Raw genomic sequence first — 24362 nt, forward strand, 5'->3', positions numbered from 1 at the left:
ATTCTAATGGGACAAACGTGAATTTTACTACTTTCATGTGTATTGTGTAGAGTGATTGTAACCAGTTTCCTGTCGCGCCTGTATAGGATCTGGCTCTCTCTCATTTCCCTGTGGTTTATGTGTCAATTAAGGAAGGATTCCTACAAATTAATAAGAAATGACATGATGTCATTGAGCAAGATGATATCTGCTTCTGTATTCATAATACAAATTTAAGATATCAAATAAAGTTATCTAAAATCGCTTCTAAAACCACATTTGCTTATTCAACAACAAGGCAGCTCATTTAATTAAATATGGAATTCAAATAGCAACTTCGTCTAATTGAGGATCTAGAAAAACATAAACAGAGATGTTAGTCAACAGGGCTTGAATGCTGATGACATGTTCAGTAAGGATATAACAAAGAACTAGTACCCGGAACATTCAGGGAACAGAAATTAAATACATTTTCATTAACTGGATTTAACAAAAATATCTATTTTGATTCAATCTTAGACATTGAGAATCTTCCTTAAAAAGCTAGCAATTTCCTGCCTTCCTAAGTCCAGTATAGGGACTATTATTTATCATAGCCAGATAATTCAGAGTCTTGCTGGACCTCTGGGTGCTCAAGCTGAGAATTACTCCTGATAGAAATGAGGCCACAAACAGGAAAGGCAGAGCGAGCACATCCTCTCAGGAAGTTTACTGAATTAATTCGTGATGTCAGCTTGCTTTCTATTAGTGTTCACCTTGGCTGCACATTAGAATCAAATGAGAGAAGTTTTCAAAAAAAAGTCCAAGGTCCTGACCACACCACAGAGCAATTAAATCTGACTCCCGCGGGGCTGGGCCCGGGCACGAGCACTTTTTTTAAGCTCTCCAGGTGATCTCAATGTGCAGCCCAAGCTGAGAATCACTTCATACTGGTTGCCTCTTCCTCACAAATGTAATATGTCGACTGAGGTTTCTTTTCAGACAACTCTCAGGGAAATATCTCACAGGGAAATTTAACTTTATACATTAACCAGGTTCCTTAAAAAGCAAAAAGTTAAGAACCAGGACACTCAGCCAGACTGTCTGGGTTCTACTCCTGCCTCTGATATTAACCAACTGGATGACCAGGATTCAATGTGCTCACCTGTAAATGTAAATAATAGCCCTGTCCTCATAGGCTTATGGAAATGATTATGTGAGTGAGTGAGTGTGTACATATGTATTAGAATAGTGCCTGGCATGCAGAAAAACACCATATGTGTATTTGCTATTATTGGTGATGATGAAAATAATAAAAACAATAATTTAAAGGTATGTGCAAATTGAATTAGAGCATGTTCAAAGTTTGTGTTTTTGCCTTTTTAATTTTAAATAAAATAAACAATAATAAAATAGGAAAAATGGACTAATCTTTTTTTACTTTTTTATTGCGATAAAAGTGTAAATTACTCAACTGTCCATCTAATTTTTTGTTTATAAAAGCTTTTTTTTGTTTTTTATTTTTGTTTTTAAATATTGTTATTTTTTCATTATAGTTGACATATAATATTATATTGGTTTCAGGTGTACAACCCAGTGATTAGACATTTATATGAAGTAATCAACCCAATAAATCTAGTACTCATTTGACACCCTCCACAGTTATTACAATAATATTAACTATATTCCCTATGCTGTACTTTACATCCCATGACTGTTTTTACAACTGGAAATTTGTACTAACCAGAAGAGAAAAAGAGACTTATCTTGCTGATTAAATATAGAAAGAGCTTGACAAAGACGCCATCAGTAGGATCAAATAATCTTGGATTGGCAAGAAAATGAACTGGAGAAAAAAAACAAACATGCTCACTCTATCTACATCTATAATTCAAACAAAGGAGCATGACATTATGTCAATACCAAGTATCTGGGAATTTTATTCACAACAAAGAAATTGGGTTTTCCACATAACAGGAAATCAAATTATGAACAATGGCAAAATGTATTTCCTGGACACACTCCTCCAATCCACTGTCTCAAACTAATTTTTGTATCAAAGGTACAAATATCCCATTATGACAGCTCCATAGCATGGAAAGCATTTAATATAATGTCTCCCATAAAACTGGAAGTAGCTAAATGTAAGCAACTCAAAAAACTGAGGCATAATTTTGTGATTAAATTACACAGGGGTGAGCAAGAGCAGGTTTACAGCTGTTCTTATGGAAAAAGACTGTGAAAATAGCTTTAACTCTGTGTTGTACATGCTCGTAACTATAAACCTACTTTTGCTCACCCTGTATTAGCAGTAATCAATTTTGAATTAAAGCCAGGGTATTATACATTTCTCAACTCTGCTTACAATGTATTCATATGAGCTTTGCTGTTGTTCTTCACACAGTGAAGTGCTATGATGATGACATGAAAATCATATCAATGCACTTACACCCTATAAATTATTCCAAAGAAACTGCAATGATACCATTCATTATGTCTAATTTCACAATGCATTCCAAAAGGTTACACTTCAGTAAAAAATTCTACTAAAAAACCATGAATCCCAACCTCCAAGAAGAACTTGTGAAATATTTCATTTTAATAACATTCCTTGTTATGCTGCATCTATGTAACCTAAGCAATCATAACATTTGGTTTTCCTATAAGAGCTCGAGTTTTCAGGCAAAAACTATGGGGCCTATGCCAGTGAAAAGAAGGTCGGGTTAAGAATAAATGGAGCTTAAACTGGAAGTGGATTTGATGAGGAGAGATTTGTTCCTCAGCAATTTGACAGACTACTGACCATCTAAATTACGCAATAAAACACTTAAAGTTTAATCTCTAAGGATCTGGTACGTGTGAAGGAGAAGGAGGTGTCTGATGCCAATATAGCTGTGATAACCCTAAAGTGTTATCTTAGGAAAAAAGACACAGACAACCAAGGTAGAGTCCAATTCTTCTTGTGAATAATGTCATTTTCTCCTATCCAAGACCTTTAAATCACCTTACAGCTTATTCCAAAAGATTCTTCAAATTCCCAAGGGTCCAAAAAACTTTCACCTATGATGGAGTATTTAATAGAGAGTTATCCTAAGAAGAAGAGTCTTCTAAATAATAAATCCCTTCTTTTGCCTTCCATGGCTTTGTTCCCAAAACATTATGAAAGACATAAAGATCATATCTGCCCAAACAGACCTAAGCTTCAATGCTTTAAATCAAAGCACAGGCTACACAGAAAACAAGTCACTATTACCTTAAGAAGAAAAAAAATAGGTTTAAAAGTATATGCAAACAGATGGTCAGTTAGCTTTCAAAATAGCACATCTGTGGTCCCTAACAATTAGCTAGAGACTAATTGTTTAGTCAGAGACAAATTGTTTATTATATACCCATAATAAAAGCTACCTCAATGGACCTTGAGGGCATTATGCTAAGTGAAAAATGCCAGACAGAGAAAAAAAATCTACTTATGGAAACAGAGAGTAGAAAAGTGGTTGCCAGAAACAGGAAGGAGTGCAGGGGATTGCAGTTTTGGTAAAAGGATACAAACTTGGTTATAAGATGAATAAGGTCTGAGAATCTGGGGGTATAAGATGGTGTCTATAATTGATAACCCAGTATTATATGTTCTCACACAAAAACAATAACAAATATGTGAGGTGATGGATGTGTTAACTATACAGGGAGAGGGGAATCCTTTCACAATGTATATCCATATCAAATCTGTACATTTTAAATATAGCTTTATTTGTCAATTAAATCTCAATACACATGAAATTTTACAAATTAAATTATCAATTTTTTAAAGCCACCACAAAGGGCTGAGAGTTTACAAATTGCCAGGCTAGACACTTTATGTACCACATTTAGCAACAAGTCTAAGGAGTAGTTCCTCACTTCACTGATGATGAAACCGAAGCTTACACTTTTGAAGAGATTCTCCAGGTTCCAGTACCTCTTACTAAGGAATCCTTCTAATAGCCTCAATTAGGGGACATCTGTATTAACTTGTCAAGTATTAAGTACCTACACATGGATTCTAGTAAAATTCATTTATTTGAAAGGTTGTTCCAGGATACATCGGGAGTGGGGAGTCAAGACTTCAGGAAGGGGAGGAAACCCATAAAAGGTATGTTTTCAAGCCAGTTACCACTTTTCCCACTAGAGAGAGCTAGGAAAAGACATAGCCCATGTACTGTTGAATTTTCCCACCAAAGAGGTGAGGGAGCTGTGGTATTTACTCATCCAACTCCTTGAGTCAGGTTGGGTGTTAATTTCCAGGAACTTCCCCGTGGACATGTGGGCGGCAAAATGATCTCTAAATGGCCTGAAAAAGCACAGGAATGAATGCTGGCCACTAGGTTCCTACTTATGGCCCCTGGAGTACCAAAGATTTCAGTGCGGATTGCATGCTGTGTCTGCTCTAGCTATTAATTTCTTCAAAGACCCAGGGAGGGGAAAGGAAAAGACTTAGGTCTTAGATGCTATGGGTTAGTTGGCAATGATTGGTGTATGTTCCAAGCCAAGCAACAATCCCAGTTCTCCAAAGGCAATCCTCACATGCATTTTGCTTTTTTCTAAGGTCATTTTAGTTATCGTTTTAGGCTGTCAGTGAAGCTACCAAATAAAAATGAATAGAGTTCATCTTAATTTATAACCCCACCATTACACTCAAGCGGCTGTTCGGTGCCCTACCCCATTCATCATACACAACGAATGTCAACATTGATGTTTTGGGGATCTACTAAAGAAGAGTGTCCAGAAGAGGAAGCACCATTGCTAAACAATGATTAATGGAAGGGGTGGTGCCAGGTGGTTCTTTATGGAAGCCAGACGAACTTTCTCATAGGATATTCCTAAATTTTCCCATAGAAGTATATAACGCATTATTCAAAATATTATTGAACTCTGGACTCTTATGCTGAAATATGTCAGGGTAGCTTATGTAAATATTTCATTTTTAAACTTTGCTTTTGAACTCTATAAAAAAAAAGTAATGTTACCATAAGAGAAGCAGTCTATAGTTGCTATTAATAGAAACTTAGTCATTGCTCTGTACAAGGATTCCAAATGGTGTCTCATGTCAAAGCACAGGCCAGAACAAGATGGCAGACGCAGCAGATGGGAGAGCCCATGGCCCCTGTCCTGACTTTCCAGAAATGACTGAATATGCAGGTGTAAATTTAGGTCTACAAGCTATAATCATGGGTAAACAGAAAGGGTTGCACTGGTTGAATCAAAAAGTATGAAAGGCAGAAGATAAATGGAATCAAATTGAAAGAGGAAATGACATCAATGCTCAAAGGCATTAAGACATAGGAGCGAACCTATGGGCCATCAAACCAGGTGGTGCAGGTGTCAGCATTAAGAGTGAGATGAGAGCATAACTGAGGTCAACCTGCCATCCCAGCTCCTACGTCCCATATCCACCACACCCTGAGCTATGATAGCACAGGAGAGGGTGCTATCATAGCTAGCTCTAACCAGAAAGAAGGGAGTCACCAAGCACAGAGCTACCCATTTAAAGAAATAAAATGTAGAGCCTCACCTCAGACCAGTCCCCAAAATACATGATGTGATTGCCACAGTCTGAATGTTTGCCCACCACCCCCATTCATATGCTGTAAACCTAATGCCCAAGGATGGCATTAGGAGGTGGGGCCTTGAGGAGGTGATTAGGTCCCGAGGGGCGAGTCCTTACCAATGGAAATAGTGCCTTTACAAAAGAGTCTCCTGGGAGATTCCTAGCCCCTTCCACCAGGTGAGGGTGCAAGGAGAGGTCTGCACCAGAAGAGGGCCCTCACTGGACCCTACTGGCACTCTGATCTTGGACTTCCAGCCTCCAGAACTGTGAGAAATAAACATCTGTTGTTTATAAGCTACCCAGTTTATAGTGTTTTGTTATAATAGCCCAAATGGTCTAAGTTAATTACACATGGATTAAAAACCCAAATTAATAATGATATAATGAGGATATAATACATAAGAAAGGCCTAAATAAAGCAAAAAGGGAAAAAAGGTTAAAATGTGAATATACCAAAGTTAAAAATGTCAAGGCATCTTTTGTCATGCCTAAGGTAAAAGTTAATAAATTCAAAGACAAGCCACAGACAGAAAGAAAATATTTGCAACATTTATAACAGCCGAAGGAATAACTTGTAGAATACATAGAGAACTCTCAGAACAGGCAAGGGATATAGTAGGTAATTCATATAAGAAAAAAGAGAAATGGCCCATAAATGTATGAAAACATACACAGCTTACTATCAAATCAGGCAATAGTAAATTAAAACAGAGGTACAATGGGTGTAGCAGATTGGCAAAAATTAAAATGATTCTTAATAGTATTGATGTGATTTAAGGAAACAGTTCCTCTCATGTAAGACTGGCAGGATTATAAAATGGCACAAGTATGAAATAAAATTTAGGATACGCAGAGCCTTCAATCAGCAATTGTACTTCTGAGAATTTACCTCAGGGAAACCCTGGCCCACATACCCAGAGAGGGGTACCCAAGGCTGGGTGTTCTTATAGGATTGTTACCTGCAGCCCCAAATTAAAAACAAACACCAACAGACCAAGAATGAGAAATGTTTTCCGTTAAACAGAAGTTAGTAATCTATCCCATGGTATATGATAGAGCAACTTAAAAGAATGGGGTAGATACACCTGTACTTATAGGAACAGTTCTCTAAGACATCTGTAAAGTGAAAAGCAAGTTTGTGGATACAAGTAGAACAAAATGAAATATTTCCACAGTTAATGCATGTACAGCTTCATTTAAAAAACCTCTGGAAAGATAGCATGAAGCTGTTACCAGTATTGACTCTGGAGAGAGGACTAGGATTGGGGTCAATGGTGGGCGGGGTGAAGGACATATAGACTGCTTTACTCTCTTGCACGAAGAACATATTATCTGCAAAACTGAAAACAAATAAAATCTGTAACAAGGAAAAGAGAGAGAAAGTAGTTGGAGTCGTTCACTTAAAGTGTGTATTGTTCCTCCCATTTCTCTTTAACTTAATGATGTGTTCTGCCCCTCCCCGAACTCCTGCTTTAGGGATACAAGGAAGAGTTTATTGAACTATATTGAACTTCCTGGATCTGAACTACGTAGTGACAAGTTTTATTTTTACACCAACCCTGGCACCGAAGCGGGGCATCGAGTTGCAAGGCAAAGGTCTACTTTGTTTCGTATTCTAGCAGGATAGGTTTTTACTAGCTCTTTAACATTGACCCCTTTCTTTCCTTCTTTAGCTTGTCTTCCAAAATTGTGACGCAGATTCTCCTTGTGGGTCACATGGTTTTGATGGCTGACGCTTCTTGTGTTGGTTTCTGGTCCCAATATGGATGGCATAGCTCCAAAGAAAAGGCACAGCCTAATGAGGGCAACCTCTTAAGTACTCGGGCTGGGCAGGAGCCCCGTCTCACCCATGGTTACAAATCAACTGATCCTCTTCACATAATACACATGGACACAAGAAAAGAACACACCAGGCTTAACACATCATCTTCAGAAACTCTTTCTTGCTCATTACAGTCAATAAGATTTACAGAGCTAACAAATAAAAAGGAAGAATAATGAAAATTAAGTATACAGTGGGTACAAAGTATAAATAGGTATCCTGTAAGATGGTGTGCATATTTATCTGCTTCTACCAATCCCAAACGTGCTCTCAGTGTTTCACCAAAGCTACCTAAAAATCACTGGCTAGCTCTGGCTTTGAATCCCTAAATCTATCATCTGAGCTGCCTGTCTTCTTTGCCACCGATCATTTGTAGGGTGACAAACCAAAGGAGGGGTTAGGGAAAGGAGCGTATCATTGTCCCTGAGGGTGAAATCAGTGGCTTATAATGAATGGGTGGCTCCACTCAATGGTATAAGGTAGCCATGATGGGAGAGAGGACGTGGGTAAGATGTTGTGTAAAATGTTAGGATTTTCCTCCAGTGCTATAAAAAGAAAGATCTTGTAATATTCTTTACCAAGAGCTTCCTAAAGCCACTCAGCTCGCCTCCCAGCAGACTAGGCATCCGGTGTTTACTAATCAAAGCATTTCAGTACAGGCTTCATGGACAAAGGAGAAAGGCTTTGGGAAGAAGCCAGAAGGGAGAAGGGAGGTATAATACACTAAGTACCAGTACAAGCTTCCAAATAAATGGAGAACACAGTGTGTGAAATGAAGAGAAAGCCTGGCAGGCATGGCTCAGTGGTTGAGCATCAACCTATGAACCAGGAGGTCACCATTCCATTCCGAGTCAGAGCACATGCCTGGGTTGTTGGCTCAATCCCCAGTGTGGGGCATTGATTCTCATCACTAATGTTTCTCTCTCTCTCCCCGTCTCCTTCCCTCTCTGAAATCAATAAAAATACATTTAAAAATAATAAAATAAAATCAAGGGGTGAACTTCAAACCTCTTTTTTTTCTCTGATATATCATCCCTATAATACACATGATAGATTCACATCACTAGCAGTAATTGTCAGCAAAAAGTATTTTTTAAATATTTTATTGATTTCTTTTTTTACAAAGAAGAAGGGAGAGGGGTAGAGAGTTAGAATCATCGATGAGAGAAAAACATCGATCAGCTGCCACCTGCACACCTCCTACTGGGGATGTGCCCACAACCAAGGTACATGCCCTTGACCGGAATCAAACCTAGGACCTTTCAGTCCACAGGCCGACGCTCTATCCACTGAGCCAAACCGGTTAGGGCAGCAAAAAGTATTTTAAAGAAAGTGGGCCTCTAAATGACACTGTGATTGTACCATTCAGCTGGTACCTTCTAATGATCTTATGCAAAATACATGGACTAAAAGCTTGGGGTGCCATCATCTGTGAGCACCACTTATTTCTTCTAGCATACATTTACTCTGCACCACTGGGAGGAGTTCATCTCTAGAAGGGGATGTAGCACTCCTCCAGTTTCAGGGCTGGGCTTAAAGCTGAAGAACATGGCAACCTTGGAAGCACGGAAAGTTTAATTTTTGTTCTTAAATCCTCGCATTTTCGGGTTACTGATATATGATCACTGACAAAAAAATAAACCTCCAACCTCTAATATGTATGACTGAAGGATGATTTGGGGTACTTAAAAAGTAAAAAAAAAAAAAATTTGCCATCTCTTGGCTAGGACTGTAAGATTAATATCCATGAAAAGAAAGGCAATAAATAGATAAAAGAAATTGCTACCTCATTATTTGTTTTAATTGGTCATAAACAGTATGGCAACCAAGGAGAAAAAAAAAGTTAGTAGATAAACGTGAAAGAAATGTCCCCACATATGAAAATAAGTATGAGTAAACATACGGGAACAATAGAGATATATCAAAGAGACTTAGGCCCTAAAACCTTTCTCTTTCTTAAGCAAAGAAATATTTATGATTGGTCTTAGAGGGCAGCTTAGCTGACTTGCCATGAATTATTTAAAAATCCCAAATACCTTCTATTGCTTTTATAGAAGCTTGATTTACCAGTTGAAAAATCAAACTGACAGTTTAGCCTCTCATACAAATACCCAAACTTTTAAAACGCTCTAGGCATTATAAACATATCTTTCATGAATATAGTTTCAACACTCCTAAAAATAGCCTTTAAGAGGAAAAAGAAAAACACAACTCTTTCAAGCCATTGTTTTATACATAACAGCAGGAAACCAAACAGCATGTCAAAGCCAACGTGATTAACACACTCAGCAATACACATGAACATTAAATAGAAAATCTTACTCAAATACATTTTTTTACATTGGGTTGGGGTCTATGACTTAGCCCCCCAACATCTGTGGCCACAGACGATTCCAGGGAACCCATACTCAAAAGGGAACTGCAGGGCCAGCAGGCTAAAATCTGCCTTAGGATGATAGGTAAAAAGGCCATTCAGGACTGGCCTTGGGGACCAGATATTACTTTCCAGCACCCTAACAGTTTCAACCAGACTCAACCCTGACCCCAAACACATCACAGCACAGAGCCAGTTCCATACTGCTGCTCACAGGTGAAATCCAGGTTGTCCAGAAAGCAGAAGGTGAGACAGACAAACTATGGGATAAGGACCTAATGTAGGAATCTGAAAAGGCTCATAGCAGCTCATAATTTGGTGCCCAGTACGCTATTGGGTTCAATATGTACTTAGCACTCTCCATAAAGCTGATCCCATCTCCAAATATCAGAATTTAGAGAGCCAAAATATCCTATGATCTATGGTCTCCTTGGTTCAAGTACAGAACCGTGGCATTGTCTCTTGAAATAATAACCACTTTCTATGAATATTCTGGTCTAACTGCCCATTAAACGCCAAGTAAATATTATGATCTCCAGACACTCTACTTTTAATAATTCAATATGAAATCATCTCAATTGGTTTCATAATAAATGAGACTTTAAATTTATGATATGGTGAACAGAAAGCTAATGTGGGAAGAAATTCCTGAAAAATTAAACAGGTAGGCTAAAGGAATCTTATTCTTGGTTTTCTGAACAAATTATGATCAAGGCCACATTCCCGCTGAGACTAGAAGAACTCTTAATAAGCAACAAAGAAGAGAGGAAAGAGAAAGAAAAAGTCAAAGTTATAGACATTAAGATCAAACGTGTTTTCTCATAATTTTTCTTCATTCTTTATGGGTAGAGTTGGAGAAGGGACTTAAATCAGTAATACTGGATAATTTTCTTCTACAACAAATGTAATTCACATTCCCATGTTCTTTTCCTGAAAACTATCAATTGTTCTAGGATTTAGAACATCTAATATGTCAGACTAGAATCCTTGGAAAATCCTAAAACATTTCGATACTGGATAACTTTTGAAGTAGAATCTTGAAATAAGTTACAAAGGGTCATCTATGAAATAGGTATACTTATGCAGATAAAATAAATACCTTGCCAATCAGCAACCAACTGGATATGTAAGAAAGACAATATTACTTCTTACCTTGTTTTGATCTGTCCAGTAAAAGAAAAATCCCTGAGGGTCAGACCTCAAAATAATTGGAGTGACAATAGTGGAGTCCTAGAAATGTAAGAAAAAACATGTATATCAATATATATGGCTGGGAAAATCCTACCCAGAAGTTACATACAGGTAATAATTATTAAGAGTTTCTCCAAGATCATCAATTATTAATAAAAAATTCAAAAAAGTTAGACATGACACCTTTAATGTCATAGAATTATTAATTACATAACTAAGATAATTTAGTAACAATCAGAATATTTGGATATTACTTGTAAAGGGAAAGTCCAGGAATGCATATATTTATTTATTAAGACAAGGTGTTTTTTTTAAGGCATTGGCATTTTTTCTATTATTAAAAAGCTGCACAGACTGACAGATCTTAAGGGAAGGGGGTGGGGGTGGGGCCAGACAGAGAATGCCCAAAGAACTTATATGCATATATGCATAATTCATGGATACAGGCAACAGTGTGGTAAAGGCTTGGGGTAGGGCTGGAACCAAGTGGAGTTGGACAATGGGAGGGAAATGGGGGACATCTGTAATACCCTCAACAATAAAGATAAATAATTTTTTAAAAAGCTATATTTAGTTTTCCAAATAATTTTAACACAACACATCCTTATATATTTTATATGAATACAATTAATTAAAATCAATGCTTGAGATAATATTTTAAAATACATTTGTATTGTAAAAGTATTTTTAATGTGCTCAAGAGAGTAAACATAGCATTTGGGCATTGCTGTTTCCAAGATAACAGTAAATAAGGCCATCTTCTACATATTCATAAGGTTATACACAAAATTGTTATAAATTTAAATTTGCCATGATAAAAGAAAACATCATAGACAAATTTAAAGCATGCATATTATAAAGCAAAATCTGCATGCTCTGTAATTATAATATTAAACATTTCTAAAATCTGTGTTCTTTCCTTTTGGCAATTTTCAGAAAGGCATACCATCTGCACAAGAAAACACATGTCATTGGATATGGATTTTTATACTGAAATACTTAGGCCTTTGCAGGAACTGCATTTTTTAAAAGAGACATAAATTACCAGTTTATTTCAAATTTTGCATATGCATTATAACTATGATATGTCATATCCTTTATCTGATCAACAGGACTTGTAATGAAAATTAGAACATGCAGAGATAATCTGGGATTCTTTTCCAGGTGGGATAAAGTACATTGATGGTTTTAGTCTACATGGTAAATTTTATTGCAAGAGCCAGGTTATACAGGCTCTGGGGTTCAAATTTCTGCCTGTCCCATCTTGGTGCCACATTCTACACATCCACAACTGAAAAAAAAAAAAAAATGAGATAATAATACCCACCTCAGAATATTTTTTTTGAGAATTAAATAGGATTATTTGGGTAAAGCACCTGGAACAATGTTTGGTACATAAAAATGTGTACTACTGTTATAGGGAATTATGTTTAAAAACTGATTTATTAAAAAAATATTAAATGAAAGTTTATCATGGCATTCCTTTTTTACTGTGACAGACATATATGACATAAAACTTACCACTTTAAAATGTCAGTTTAGTAGCATTGACCCCATTCATCACTACCATCCATCTCCAGGAATTTCATCTTCCCAAACTGAAACTCCATACTTCTTAAACACTAACTCTCCATTTTCTCCTCCGCACCAACCCCCCCCACCCACCCCCCGCCGCCCCTGGCAATCACCATTCTATGTCTTGTCTCTATGAATTTGACTACTTTTCGTGCCTCAAATAAGTAGAATCGTACAATATTTGTCCTTTTGTGTCTGGCTAATTTCACTTAGTATAATGTGTCCAAGGTTCATTCATGTTGTAGCACTCAGAAGACCCTTCTATTTTAAGGCTGAATAATACTCTATTGCATGCATATATCACATTTTGTTTACCCATTCATTGGTCAATGGATATTTTTGTTTCCACCTTTGGGCTATTGCAAATAATGCTGCTGTGAATATGGGTCTACAAATACCGGTTTGTGTCCCTGCTTTCAACTGTTTTCAGTATATATCCAGAGCAGGAGCATATGATAGTTCTATATTTAATTTTTTAAGGAAATGCCATTCTGTTTTATCCTGATATTCTTAAATTTCACTCTTCACATGCAGTTTGAAATATATCTTTTACAAGGATTGTGCTGTTGCATAGAACTTCATCTGGAATTTTAAAATATCAAAATTACTTTTAAATAACCAAAAGGACATTTTGGAAACAAATTTAATATTATAATGAAAGAATAATTTTTAAACTATTTTCAGCTTCTCTTATGAGATTATACACTAAGAGTTCACAGCAATATTTCCAATAAATCATAGCAATATTATCACTTCTGTTTCATCATCTGCACTTGTAGATTCAGGCAAAATATATGTTTCCAACAGGCTGCACACAGCACACATCCCCACTTCCAGGTGAATCTCAGATTCACCTGGAAGTGTAACTTATTCTCGGGTCACTTCCTTTTCCTATCAGTGTCTGACAAGATTCTAATCAAAATTTTGGTGACAATTCACTGCAGGGATCTCAGACAATCAAATATTAAAGTTAGGAGAGTAAAGCTACTCAAAATTTCTGGAACACCATAGGCTGCCTCGCTGTTGCAGCTACTGCTATTTCTAAGTTATTCCTTCTCCTCCTTCAAAATTAAAGCTCCTTTGTTCAATATTTTCTTGACCCCACTCTTCCGGCCACAGATCCTGTTAAATGATCATTTATCTCGGCTCCCTGCCTGCTTCCTCCATAATCAACCTCTAACATTCCAAGATCAGCTGGAACTTGGCATTCTTACCATGCAAGGCTGGATTTGACCCAGAAATACACGAATATCCATTTTCAATGCCACCTGCTTTTTTCCCCATCTCCCACATAGCTGCAAGTTTCTATATTCTCCCCATGCCAAAGTAGCCACTCAATCCAGATCTCAATTATTCTTAATTGTCACAACATGTGCTCTAGTTTGGAGTTTGAAATACTCGGTCACCCTTCATTTCCCAGGGTCCAGGCAACTGCAGATGGATTAGGACTCTTGCAGCATTTTACTGCAAAAAAATGGAGACAACTTTCAGACGGTCCATTGTTCACTTTCTCTCTCTCCGTCAATACCTATGAGACGTATGCCCCATTACGTGGTGGTTTTCAAACTTGTGAATGCATCCGATTTTACCAGGAGGGTTTGTTAAAATATAGATTGCCGGGCCCTCCCCCCAGGGTTTCTCCTTTAACAGGTCTGGGAAGGAGCCTGGGAATCTGCATCGCAAATAAGCTCTCAGTGCCGCGACTGCTACGCTGGTCCAAGGACCACTCTTTGAGATCCATTGGCCGAGGCCTACAATGGGTGAGGCTTTGGATCAGGAACACAGTGAGGTGACGGCCTGTGGAGCACAGTGAGCTTAAAATGTAAGCAAACACATGTCTTGTAAATGCAAGGCCTCTAACAAAGAAGGTAACTTTCATTTGCTTATTTAAAGTAATAAGATATTTTTCAAATAAACATCCACCTTGAAAAAGAGAACACTAATATATATACTAGTATACCTGTTTTAAGTTAGTAATGGTGGATGATGTATGTCCATTTACTCTTCTTTATTTAAAAAGAACCATTTTACTCTCACCCCTATCTCACCAATAGTTAAGACTAATATAATGATATAAAAGGTCTTGCAATGTGCTGTTTTGCAACTTACATGAATTCCCCAAAAGGTCTTTAGGGCAAAGAAAAAGGACAGTCAAGGCTTAAAGTAAAGGACCTCTACAAAACCCCAACATCCATAAGAAAGAGAAACATCCCAGCAAAAGAAAGAGTCATTGAAATCAACATTTATATTACAAAGACCTATCATTATTACAATGGTTTTCTCATCAATGTGCTGTTATGAATTGTATGCCTGAATATACAGTTATATGAAATTATATATCAAAAAAGATGAACTATAAAACTAAATAACATAAATCCCTTTAAAACAGGATACGTAGAAAAAGCAGGCGGAGGATTGGCAGCATAGGTAAATGCCTGTACTCCCCACATCCCACATCCACATCAAAATTACAAATAAAATACAGAACCATCATCCAGAACTGCTGGAAAGCTGGCTGAATGGAAGCCCTACAACTAGAAAAGTAAAGAACAAAGCACACTGAGACTGGTAGGAGGTGTGGAAACACAGAAAGGACTGGTCTGCACCCACGTGTGCCTCTTTTTTAATCAGGAGGGAGATCCTCTCTGTGGAGGCCGCCAGGAGGAGCGAGGGGTCCCAGTCCCACACCAGACCCCCAGCCCAGGCTCCCAGAGCTGGGAAAAGAAGTTCCTTCGGACACTAAGAACTTCGGGCTATAAAAACCAGTGTGGATTGGGGCTCAGTGACACACAGGCTGCTGGATACCCAGCTGTTCCTCTTAAAAGGCCGGCACCACAAACTGAACTTACAAGGGCCCGATCCATCTGAGCTCCAGCGCCAGGGAGAGGCTCTGGGAAACACAGACACATACGAGGAGGAGCTGGATTGTCTGCCATCCAGGCAGGAACTCGGGGGTGGCTTTCTCCCAGACAGAGGTGCTTGCAGGTATCATTGTTTCTATCCTGGGACCTCCTGAGTCACAGGGCGGACTGGCAGCCATTTCTGTTTGCTCTGCCCTAGTGATTCTGTAAGACCCCGCCTCATCCAATTTACAACCCCACCCAAGCTGTGTGCAGCAGCTTTTGCATATGAATGACCTTTCCTTGCTCAGGGTAAAATCTTTCAAACAAGCTGCAACTGGGTCAGGGAGCTCCAAACCTATCAATAAAAGGTCCAAGATGCAGCACCAGCACTAGCCTGCCTTGCTTCATAGCTGGGCCTCGTCAGGGTACTTCCAAACCCAATACAAAGAGGAGGAATCTGCAGATCTCTCTGTAACTCCTGTTGGGTGGCCTCAGGCAGTGGCTGACTTTGCACCTCCCTGGAGACCCAAGAGCCAGTGTACCCAGTGGTCAGTGTCAGACCATAGCAGATTACAACTCTATACAACCATAAGAGACACACTCAAGGGGCAGACTCAGTGAGCACCAAAGTCCCACTGAAGCAAGTCCTGCTCCACAGGGTGTCTGATGCACAGCAGCTCTCCCACTGTAGTCCCGGCTGGTCCCCAGTGACACCAACAGCAATCAAGTGCCAACTATAACAAGATTGTGCTCACAGCCCACAAAGGGGTGCACCTAGAGCTCCCAGCTCAGGTGACTGGGGAGGCTGAGCCACTGGGTCCTATAGAACACCTACTGCACAAGAGCACTCTACCAACTCAAGGAGACATAGCAGCTCTACCCAATACATAGAAACAAACACAGGGAAGCAGCCAAAATGCGGAAACAAAGAAACATGTCACAAATGAAAGAAATGGAAGAAAACAATCTACAGGGTATAGAGTTCAAAACCATGGCTATAAGGTTACTCAAGAATCTTCTAGAAACCTCCAAAAAGATGGAAACATCAATGAGAAACATTGATTTGCTGTCTCCTGCACACCCCCTATTAAAAATCAAGCCCACAAGCTGGGCCTGTGCCCCGACTGGTAATCGAACTGTGACCTCCTGGTTCATAGGTCCACACTAAACCACTGAGGCATGCTGGCGAGGCTGATTGGTTATTTTGAAAAAGCTCCTGGTCATAACCCTGGAGGAACAAAGAGCTCTCTCTCTCTCTCTTTCTGTGACCCATACTCGCCCTCGTGGCAAATTGCTGGGGCCACGAAGAACTAAGCTTTAATATGAAACAGAAACTCTGGACACTGGCCTTTGTTTTGGCCTTGATGAAGACCAGATTGGATTTTTTCCATGGCAGGGCAGACAGAGATGGAACATTGGGAACCCAGGAGGGGAACTGCTTTGATTTTGCATCACAAATAAATCTTGCCACACCACAATCTCCCGTGCATGGGTCCTTGGAATGCTTTCCTTGCAACCCCATGGAAGAGACTAATTTCCACAGGCAACATAACTAGTTTTGAGTCCTTGGGCAAGTCGAGTCACTAGCCTCATAGTTTGTTCTTATGCAAAATGGGAATAATAATACTTGCTCTTTTCCTACCACTCGGGTGCTCTTAATGACTACATGGGGGTAAATGTAAATAAATAATAGTGCTTCACAAGTATACGTTCCTGTTATAAATATCACTCTTACTGAATTCTAGAGGCACCATTATAGCAAAACTCTATCTTACTCAAGAGTAATATTGAAAGAGAAAATTACAGAGAATGTCTAGATTGCTATTGCACATTAGGGCTGAGAATCATGAAAACCTTGACCCATGAGAGACCATATTGGGCAGGGGTTAGGGAAGGAAACAAAAACCTCTCTAGAATCTGTGAACATAAAGGAATTTAATTCCAGACAAGTAAGCTCTTGGCAGAATCCCTTGAAAGTCTGGAAAAGTGGGCATCAGACTGGGCCTCCAAGAAGGAGCCCAGAACACCACAGCTAAGGAGAGCTATTGCCCCCACCGCACTCAGAAAGGTGAGAGATCAAGGAACCCCTGGAGTCAAAAACACACCCTCTTAGTTGAAGACAAAGGGCAAGTAATCTGAAAACAGGGGGCAGCCACTGTCACCATTGGCTCTCTCTACCCATGGAAGATTACAGAAGGTAACACTTCTTCAATATCTCACTCATCTGCAGAAACAACCCAGAGAATGCTGAAAGGTAGCCTCTTTCACATTTCTGCCTTCCAAATCTCCTATGAGTGCACGGAATACTGGTGTCACTTCACTGGCAGCCAAAATATTGGATGCCTCAAGGAAGTCTAGCAAGTGCAGCTTTAAATTTCCAGACTCTGTGTTACATAAAGTTCCCCTAAGAGGATGTGGGAATGGATGCTAAGACGCAACCATATCCTAGACAGCGCACCTAAGAAAACATCATGGTTAACACCCTTCATTTTTCTTTTTTAAATTGACCAGACCACTTGCTGACTTGCTCTGTGGTCTCCCATCTCCTTTTTGAGTTCCTATGGCCTCTTCTAGAAAATTAATCAAATTAACTTTTCCTTACCTAACTCGTAAACAAGTTCCTAAAATCAGAAGTTTTTAACAGAAAAATAATCTCTTAATTGCCTAGGTATTAACGTTACTCATTGATATCCACCATGACTAGTTCAGGGAAAAGTGTTTTTCTTACTAGGTAATCCATTTTCCCTGAACTTGCTCATAAAATTTCAATGCAGTGAAAAGATACAAAACATTAAGCCAACATTGTTAACTAAAAAAGCCCTTGAAATTAAAAACATATGTAGGATGCTTTTAATTCTGTTTTAGTAGTAAGTATTTTTCTTATTTTATGTGACCAACTGTTTCCCCATTCACAATAATCGAGTTTCTTGATAAATGTATAGATTTAGTTGACCTCAATTAATACATATACCTATATACCTAAGAATTTGCTCAATACAGGTTTTTATAATTTCCAAAAATTGAAATTAACATGTGAAGAAGATAATAAAATCAAATAACAGAACTTAAAGAGCTCAGAGGGGAATCAGAAAGATTCTTAAAGAGTCTAGCCTTCTTCTTATGCTGTTTCCGTTTTTTACAGAAACTGATGGCTTCCTTAGGCTCTCATGTATGAGTGATCTCAAAAATATGTCTCACCTGTGTTCCTTTCCCTACTGATACATAGGGACACATGGCTCTGATTGGGGGGTCAGACCTGGCATAGATGGGGAAAAGGAGCGTTATGAAATCTGTCTGAGCAGATGGAATTTATGACATGATCTGAAAAGGCTGCGTGAACCTAATATTAGCTCAGGCAGCAGGAAAACTAGCGTTTTCTGTTACCAAGGATTTGTTATTTATGAGAGATCCATAGTGTTAGTCAGCAATTCACAATCAATGCCATTCCATTTTCTGCTGGCATTCCTTGTTCATGATAACATGAAACAATCCCGATAAAGCAATATTTAACTACAGGTTACTAAGTGCAACATAAAAAAAAAGCAAAATGTTCCTGTCCCATTTAAATGTCACTGCAGGTAAACATAATTTGAAACTACTTATTGATAGGTTAAACTTTCAAGGCAAGTATTAGAGATATGCTAACAGGCAGAGCAAATTATCCTAATGCACCATAGATGGGGATAGCAACGTAGGCAAGATAACAGAGAAAACTTATGAGAGAAAAATACACTGCAGAAACAGCCCCTAATAGTCTGCTTGTCTGTGCCCATAACAGCCTACATGCACGACATTTCCTTACTAAATTACCAGAGCTTGAACTCTTTCCTCCTTTGGGGCATTCATTACACCTGCCTCACTTCTCAGACTTCATCTTAGGACGGATAAGGACCAATTCAAGTACCTTCTAAACAGAAAATAAGTCAGTTTTGTTGATCTTGTTCAAGAGGGTTCATCCGGCAATAATTAAAATGCTTTAGGCTAAAGAGGGTTTGTTTTCTCAGAAAATAAAAATAGCTTGATTAGGTAGAAAGCAGGCAAAACTTTATCTGTGGAGTTGTAAGTTGGGATCAGTGTTACCCAAGGTGGGCGGGGGGGCATAGGGACTGGAAGAGCGCACCCAGGGACATGAGGGGCTGGCACTGCTGTTCCTTGCTCTGTAGCTGCTTCCAGAGGAATTTGTTTTGTGAAAATAGATTCAGCTGGACACAAGATTTGTGTGTTTTCCTGAACGCATGTTACACTCTGATAAAAGCTTAAAAGAGCTTTATTTGGAAGAATAATATTCTCACATTTAGGTTACAGTTATAACTGCCAATGAGAAAGTCACCACATCTCTTTGGAAAAGAAAAATGGACTGACTATCTGGGCATATTCAAGTGGCATTTTGAGGGCACCTGCCAGCCTTTCCTTCTAAAACCTGTGAGGGCCCCATCCAGATCCAGCACCTGCCCACCAGAGCTGCCTCTTCCCTATTTCCCAAAACCTTTTCAAAGCGAACGCTGCTGAATGCCCACCTCATAAACCCTTCCCCTCTGCCTCCTCAGCAATCCTGTCATCATCGTTTTGGAAGCCGTAACTGCAGGTTCTATGCAATACAAAAGTTCTAACTATGCTTTTGTGTAGGGTGCTGGGAAATGTGCACTAGACTAGCGTGCTTTTAGTATTATTATCACCTGTTTTAGCTGTGGGGAGGTGGGAAGGGGGAGTGGTTGAGAGGGAGGAGGGAGATACTTGTTTTAAATCCACAGGGCATCAATGCAAATGAGCCAGGCTAGCAATTATGTTTTGAACGTTAGATTATGCTTGCAAGGCAGGTTGTACGATGTAAGATTAATATATATATTAATTCTTGCTAAATTACAAGAGTTTTCTTTAACTGTTTCGTCCTTCCAGGAATCATACTTGTGTACTTAGTGTGTGTGTGTGTGTGTGTGTGTGTGTGTGTGTGTGTGTGTATAGTTTTATTAAGTGGAAATAAAACTTTTGGATGCTTTGTAAACTGACTTACTTTTTATTTGGATTCATTTTTCTCTCAAACACCTGGATTTTTTTTTTTAAAAAAAAAAGAAGGAATTGTTCTTTTTTAAATACAAAATATGAAAATCAAAGCATACCTTAAAGGAAATGGAAGGTCTGGATCTCCTACTTACAGAACAGAAGAGTCGTCTAACACATGCTGACCACTTTGAGATAAAACTCATGGCCCTGTAACTACAGGGGAGACAATAACGTCTTAAAACGTGTTTTATTGAGGGCTTCCTGTATGTCAGACATTAGACAAAGCAATGCATAAGCCTTCCCTCACTTGACCTTAACAGCTGTTTTGTGCAGCAGGAAATATTACAATGCTCGCATTACAGATGAGGAAAGTGAGGTTGCAATGCATTTAGTAACTTACCACAGTGAGATCTGAATTTGGAGGGTGAGAGTGGAGAAAAAGAAAGAACAGACAGAGGAGACGCCTTCCAAGCTCCAGAGGTTGTGGAACAAAGAGACAGGGTTCTCAGATGTTAAATGGGGCGAATCAGGGGTTGGGCGGCCTACTGTATGGTTTCTGTCCTTCCTCTTGCCCTCCACGTCCTCTCCAATACAGAGCAAGGCCAAACACCAGAAATGAGAGTGGGCCACACTCACAATCTCCCAAGCTCCCCAAACTGAGTTGGAGAAAGTAAGCCCCTCCACTGTCCATCTCCCATAATGGTCACAGCCTTTTCCACACACCTCCGACCACCAGAGCTTGATAATATACAAATGCAAAATAAAAGCAAGAATCAAGTGGCCCTTTGAAATCACCAGTGAAACAGGTAGCCACGATAGGTCAGTCCTTTATCGGCTTACCAAGTTCTGGAGTTCAAGGTTTGGCCTTGCTATTCAGACACTGAAATACTTCCATATGCCCCCACAGAACCTGGGGGCCCTCAGACCTCTCCATGGATCAGGCAAAAGCAAAGTTAATGCCTGGCAATGGTGCAACAGGGTATCTTCAGAACCCTGCTCCAGCTCCATCACCCACCTGCTGTTTGTTGTGATGGGCTAGTTCCCATGGCAAAGCTTTTGACTACCACACTTAGAGTCCAGAGCCTCATCATGACATTGGTAGATAGCCAACAGATTATGCAGGGCACTGCAAGTCTGGGTGACATCTTCCATTCCATAGGGTGATCAGGACAATGGGACTGGTAATTACAGTGCTTTAATCACCCAAGGAACAAGAGATAATCTCTTTACAATAGTAAATAGCCCCAAACTCATCATGTTCAAATGTACCATTATGCTTTCTAATGGACTATTGAGAATCTGCTTTATGAGTTTGCCCAGCCCTCCGGTTAAAGACCATAGAGCAGGATTCTACATTTTTAAGTGAGATGAGATATTTGAGAGTTTTTAAAGCTATTTCCAGCATTTACTTTTCTTCTAGACAAGCAGGTACAGAGATTCCCCTGGTAGCAGGTATTTTCCAAAGTCAGGGTCAAAAGGCCTCCCCTGCACCAGACAGAAAATCAGACTAGACGGCCTCTCCAAAATCTTCTTTTCTTTCCCTTTCTTACACCCCCACTAGAGGCAGGTGAAAATGCTGAAAATTTTTCATTGCACGTAAGAAATTCAAAAGAAGTGTATAAAGGTGAAGTGAGCCAGCCTGAGCATCAGAGATAGGATTGTCCAGGATTATGTCACTGAGGTCTCTCTACCTCTTAGGCAGCAACTGGATGACTTTCTCAAAATGCACACACAGAGATAAAATAAAATTCCCAAAACCAGCGAAAATTTACACAGGCCAACAACATTGCGCTGTGCATCGCACTTTTCAAATTCTTTCACAAATCTTATCTCAGTGGTGTCAAAGTGTGGTTCCTCAGGCCAGCAGCAGCAGCCTCACTCAAACCTAATGAGAAAAGCAGATCCCCAGGTCCCACCTCCAACCTCCTGAATCAGAAACTGAGGGTGGGACTCAGCAATCTGACTCTGACCAAGCCCTCCAGATGTCTCTGATGCACATTCAAGTGTTAGAAGTGCTGCTTTACCCTACCGGCTACTCCCAACTATTAGATGAAATAGGTAGGAAATGTGGCATTCTCAGTTTGCACAAGAGGCAGCCAAGATTCAGAGAAGTTAACTGATTAACCTAAAGTCACACAGATGACTGACAAAAGAACCAGGAGGTTAACCCTGGCCTTTGGACTCTCTTTTGTCTTCAACACAGACTCGCTAAGATGCAATCTAATTACCCAGGTCACCTAAACTGGCTTGGTTCTAGAAGGACAAATATGAATTGGGAAGAGGAGATGGGGTGACCCCTGGGGAGAATACAGGCCACCTAGGAAAGCCTGGGTCCCTCTCAGTCCGCAGGTCACCATGGAGGCCAACAGAGCCAAGAAACGTGCAGGATAATTCATCATATTCCAGATAATTTGACTCCTGGGTATAGTCTGGGTTCTTCCCTATAAAAGGTCAGAGATTCTACTGCTCAGAGGGAGGTCTCACCTTCAGGTGGTGTTTGACTAGTGACCTCTCCATTACTCATTGCATCACTCACATTGCATCTCTATATCACTGGTGTTGTTGATAATTTTCTGTCTCCTCTACCTAGCATGTAAGGTCTGTATCAGCTGGGATTTTGTCCACTTTCCTCACCACTCCCAGAATCTAATGCAGGGCCTGGCATCAGTAGGTGAAGAACAAATATATGTGACAGGAATGAAAATAATAAAAATAATCTACCTGGATTTATCAAACTATGTTTCCATAGAAGACCTTCATTGTCAACGTGACACTGGATATTTTCTTCCAAACAAGACATTCTGGAGAATTATTTAAAATATAGTTTAAAATTATCATCATGGATAAATCCCTGAGACGAAGCTGGAATACCTTTTTTATTCTGTACTGCCTATTTCTTCCTTCTGCCCTTCATCCTCTTTTTCAGTAAATCCATCATCACATTAACTCTCTATTTGAAGATCACAAGATGGGCTAGACTGTTTTGTTATTGAATTTTCTTTTTTGCTGTCTTCCCCTGACACAAACAAAGCATTTACTCTGAGACTAAACTTGTTGTTTAGATTCTATTCCATTTACAAAACATCCGGTCATTAGACTGGACCAGAAAGAGGAAAGTGTCAAGCCCACAGTGAAAGGATGCATGTTTACATCCTGGTGCACAGAGGTTAGTAATTGGCATGAGCTTTCAAGGAAGCTGTGGCTCCGACTCCAAGTTCCATTTGCACTTCCAACTGGACAAAAGAGACACACAGACCCACTCGGCTAAGTAATTGGCCTCGCTACCTGTAATATTTAAATTGTTTTCAGACACTGCAAAATGGTTTAAGCAGATTAAAGAAAAATACCCTGGAGGATAACAGGCTATAATTTACTAGGTGGGAAAGCTTTTCAACAAGAAATACGCCTCATTTTCCTATAATTCTTCCTGTTTCAAGAGATGTCTTAGTCACTTGGACCTAAATTTCCTTAGATCCTGGAAGCTAGGTTTGTGTTCTTGTCAAACATCTTGAATGACACCCAGGACACCAAATGGATCCTGTAAAGTCCTCCATCTGAAGATTTCAGCAAGATGAATTTAAATGTTTGAAAGCAATTAGGTGGGGGGGGGGGATAACTTGAAATCCTAGGGTCCAGGGCTCCTGTGAAACACTGCAGATCGGACAGGAAGGAGGCTGCGGCTAAGCTCTGCCCAGCCTGGTCAAAGATGTAGGTAAACTGTGGGGGAATGTCTTGACAGATGTGTTTCAAGATAAGCACTGCAGCCAGCTCAGTTCTCCAAAAACGAGCCCTCCCTATGGCCGCAGGGACCCCTCCTGGACCCCTCCCTCAGCGCCCCTCCTCTGCTCTCTAGCCCCCCTCCTCAGGTGCGTCTTCCCCAGCCCTCCTCAGGGCCCCTCACTCTGGAGCCAGGAGCTTAAGTTGGCATCAGCGACCACCTGTCGGCTGGACCGCGGTGTCCCGCGCCCTGTGGGCTCCCAGGGAAGCGCTAGGAGGGTGAGCAGTCACTGAACG

At 39.7% G+C, this 24362-nt stretch overlaps 1 protein-coding gene across 2 annotated transcripts in view; it reads right to left on the minus strand.

Annotated features, from left to right (window-relative positions):
* Positions 1 to 24362, minus strand: part of PLCB1 (phospholipase C beta 1) — a 630635-nt gene that overhangs the window by 605376 nt on the left and 897 nt on the right. For both annotated transcript variants that reach the window (XM_079784121.1, XM_079784122.1), the window contains exon 2: positions 10891 to 10968. In XM_079784121.1, the coding sequence (XP_079640247.1) occupies positions 10891 to 10968 (78 nt within the window). The remainder of the gene's footprint in view (positions 1 to 10890; positions 10969 to 24362) is intronic.

Source organism: Cnephaeus nilssonii, assembly GCF_951640355.1.
Source record: "Cnephaeus nilssonii genome assembly, chromosome: 11".
In the NCBI taxonomy this organism is placed as follows: domain Eukaryota; kingdom Metazoa; phylum Chordata; class Mammalia; order Chiroptera; family Vespertilionidae; genus Cnephaeus; species Cnephaeus nilssonii.